The sequence below is a fragment of the Corylus avellana genome, chromosome ca3 (assembly GCF_901000735.1).
Source record: "Corylus avellana chromosome ca3, CavTom2PMs-1.0".
Taxonomy (NCBI): Eukaryota; Viridiplantae; Streptophyta; class Magnoliopsida; order Fagales; family Betulaceae; genus Corylus; species Corylus avellana.
In genome coordinates, this window is record NC_081543.1 from 31,851,548 (window position 1) to 31,855,124 (window position 3,577).

A 3,577-nucleotide genomic window follows, 5' to 3' on the forward strand; every position below is an offset into this window, starting at 1 on the left:
TTGTTTTATTAAATCCCTCTTTAGTTGATCTCTGTCAACACCTTTTTTAATCTCTCTAGCTTTGTAGATTTTTGTGTTATCTTTCCTCGTTTTTGATCTTTTTGGGTTTGCTTTTCTTGCATATGTCCTGCTTACTTGGGTTGCACCCCACCGCTTATAATGAATCTACTTTACTTATATAAAAAAATTATTCTTTCTTTACAAAACCAATTCAAATCCATTTCAGAGGAGAGAGAATGGAGAATAAAAAAGTTGTTTTTTTTGTCTCTGTTGAGTGCTATAGTATTCAACAAATTTGTTGAGTACGGTAGCATCTTGCATTTGAAGAGCCGGATGTAGCTTCTTTTTTGCTACGGGGCTAGCTAAATTAACTTTTTAGCTAATTTGGCTAGCCGGATGTGAATGCTTTCAGGGCTTGTTTGTAACATGGTCAACTTAAGCTCTAACAAGTGCTTGTGGAAACAGGTTATGAATTTGAATAGCAATCATATATCTTATGGGCCTTTAATGCAGCTTTGGCTAAATGTTGTGGACTTTGTGTGGCTATTAGAACTATGTTTGAATTCTGAGTCCCAACAAGACCTGGCCATGAGCAATAAGTTGTTACAACTTTTTTTTTTTGATCGGTAATATCAATTTATTAAAAGCGCAAGGAGTGCAACCCATGTATACAGGAAGTATACAAAAAGAGCCTACATATACAAACTTTTAATTTGAAAATGACGCACATAAATCTAGGAATTCCGCAAGTGTTGAAACTTGCGAAGAATGCCACAAAACTCTCCATGAAAAAAGTGTTTGAAGCACCCTTTTCTTCAACTCTGTAATTCCAAGTTCACGGTCCTCAAAACTCCGTACATTTCTTTCTCTCCATAAGCACCATATTACACACAAATGAGCCATTCTCCAAATTTATAGACCTATACGATTACCCCTTTGTCCTCTCCAACTTCCAAAGCATTCCTTCAACCCGCTCGGCATCACCCACTTAACACCAAACAGCTGACGAACCATATTCCAAACCTCGATAGCAACTTCACATTGCAATAGTAAATGATCAATAGATTCACCACTCTTGTTACAACTTTTTACTTTGAGAGACTAGTAAATATTGACTTTTACTTCCTTGTTCATGAACTTAAAATATTCCAACCAGTTTTAATGTGATAGGAATCTTGGAAAAAACAACATTTTTGTCACTTTTTGATTCATAATTATATCAAAAATTAAAATTGTTAAAGATTGAGTTGAGCTCTGAGGTTTGTGAAATCAGGTTGACCCAAGGGCAAACATGGTAGCTAACTTTTAGTCAAGTGTAAGCCAAGTCGGGTTTTTATTATTATTTTTTTAAAAAAAATCCGTTGGGCTGAGCTTAAATGCTTTCATATTAGCTCAGAGGCTTGTTTACTTGCTTAAATAGTAAATTGGTTCAGATGAAAGCTTCTGCTATGGCAATAGAAAAGTTTGGACAGAAGTGGAACGGTGATTGAAACGTTTTGATGTGACCTTACATATAGTTTAGCACTGAAATAGGATTTATAACTGATCCATGTGTTGCAAGAACTTCCTTCTATAAGGGGGCAATATGCATCTTTTCTTTCATTTTGGCATTTCAGCCATAACCCTATATATAAACTGTTCTATTTCTTCGAGAGAATAATAATATGGATGCAATTATCTCAGACTAAGTAGTTGGTCTGTCTTATAATTCAACAGTGATTGGGAGCATGGGGCAGGTGGTTCCTGGGGTTGTGTGTCCTGTTGTGACCTTTTCTTCCAAAACTTAAACTCATAAGAAACAATTTATGTTGAACAAAAAATCTAAAAGTCTACTCTGGCTTCATTATAAGTTCATATTTGAATGAAATATGAACATTTAATATTTCATTGAAGAATCACAAAATTATAGTGGAATTATCTTTTTCTTCTTTGACCTCTATGACATCCAGAATCACCTATTCTAATGCACTTTTGAATCTAAAATAACAGGTCATGTGCGTTTTGAAATTCTAGTGAGATAATATAATCAGGATGTTCTAATCAAGGATGTTATCTGTTTTCTTAATATATGATCCTTCTGGGTTATCCCAATAATTTATTACTCATTGTATAGATGAAGAATGATCTATAATGCATTCTGACTTCACTGTAGTCTATATTGGTTTGAAACGTGAATTTATTGAAATGGATTTAGCTATATTTTGACCTTTGTTGGGAAACTTGAAAAACTCGTCATGTGGACTTTCAAAACTGTTTTGCTCAGAAGCTTTTTCTTTTAACAAAAATCAAACCAGTTCTATGCTTGGTGAAGACCGAAAATCTGTATCTGGGTTTGCATCAGTAGTACTAGTTCTATGCTTGTCGAAGGCTGTAAATGTGTATCTCTACAGATTGCTATATACATATGTTTTGACCAGATTATGTCTGAACTTGAAAATTGAACTTTTCAATATTATGAGATATGTTAAGCGTTCTTTTCATCTGAGGATTTTTTGGTGAAACAGATAAGTGCAGCTGAAGCAATTATATGCATAATAGCTTCCCAGATTGCTAATGTTGGTGAAAGTATAATAGGTGCTGCGCTTCAAGAGAAGGAAGGATTTCAATGGGTAGGCAACCATTCCAATGATTACTTGCTTTATTTACATTACCAATTCTTCTGTGGTATGACCTGATTTGCTGTACTCTGGATCTGGTCTGTCTTCACTCTCATGAGCTCCAGCTCTGACATTGTCTTTGCTCTGTTTTGCAGCTTGACAACAATGCTGTCAATATTATCAATATATCTATGGGCAGCATTATAGCTATCCTGATCCAGCAAGCTGTGTTCAGAAACTGACATATGCAAATGCACCGTCATCTCTCCTAGGGCTTCTCATCCCTTATGCTCCTATATAGGGGATGGAGATTGGGGACAAGGCAGGTTGCTCTGTTTCCCTTTACTCTGCTATCATATCAATGAAGAATTACAATTTCTCCCAATTTTCGTCTGACAACCTGAGTTCCTGTAACATACATTGAATTGATTTGAAAAATTGAAGCGCCATGGAGAAGGAAGAAAGTTTGAATCCTTTTATTGGGACAAAACACAGAGACGGTGTTACAAATCTTTTAAGTGTCACACATAGCTTAAATGTAATCTTTATCATGTGTATAAAATCTCGTGTACTTTTCTTTTGCCGATTTTCAAGAGAGTCATACCCTATGTTTGTATCATTTGGTATTAAAGTCAAACACTATGTCTCGGGTTCGAGGCATAGAGGGGGTGCTACTCGTCATAAATGAGTAAAATTGAAATAACCAAATGCATAAACCAAAGCTATATTGTTTTCCCTCTTTAACTTCAAAATTCTAGAAAAAAAGAGGTTAAGAGAACCTACTCAAATAATTCTAAATGCGGAGAATAAATTCTAACCCTACAAGGCCATTTAAGAAAATTAATAAATTAAAATCACTCGTGTTATATTTAGAGGTTAAAAAAAAAAAAAGGGTTTGAAAAACAAAGCTAGATAGATGCATCGTCTTCACAAACTCATTAGGAAAATTAAGCCTTTCTTTCCAAGGGAATAAGATCCTC

The 3,577-nt window shown here is 34.9% G+C and overlaps 1 protein-coding gene across 1 annotated transcript in view; it reads left to right on the plus strand.

Moving 5' to 3' along the window:
* LOC132176556 (protein VTE6, chloroplastic) overlaps positions 1-3,216 on the plus strand; it is a gene marked incomplete in the record, with an annotated part of 10,596 nt that extends 7,380 nt beyond the window's left edge. The window contains 2 exon segments of the mRNA XM_059588802.1: positions 2,505-2,609; positions 2,753-3,216. Of these exon segments, the coding sequence (XP_059444785.1) occupies positions 2,505-2,609; positions 2,753-2,839 (192 nt within the window).
* Positions 3,217-3,577: the final 361 nt, after the last annotated feature.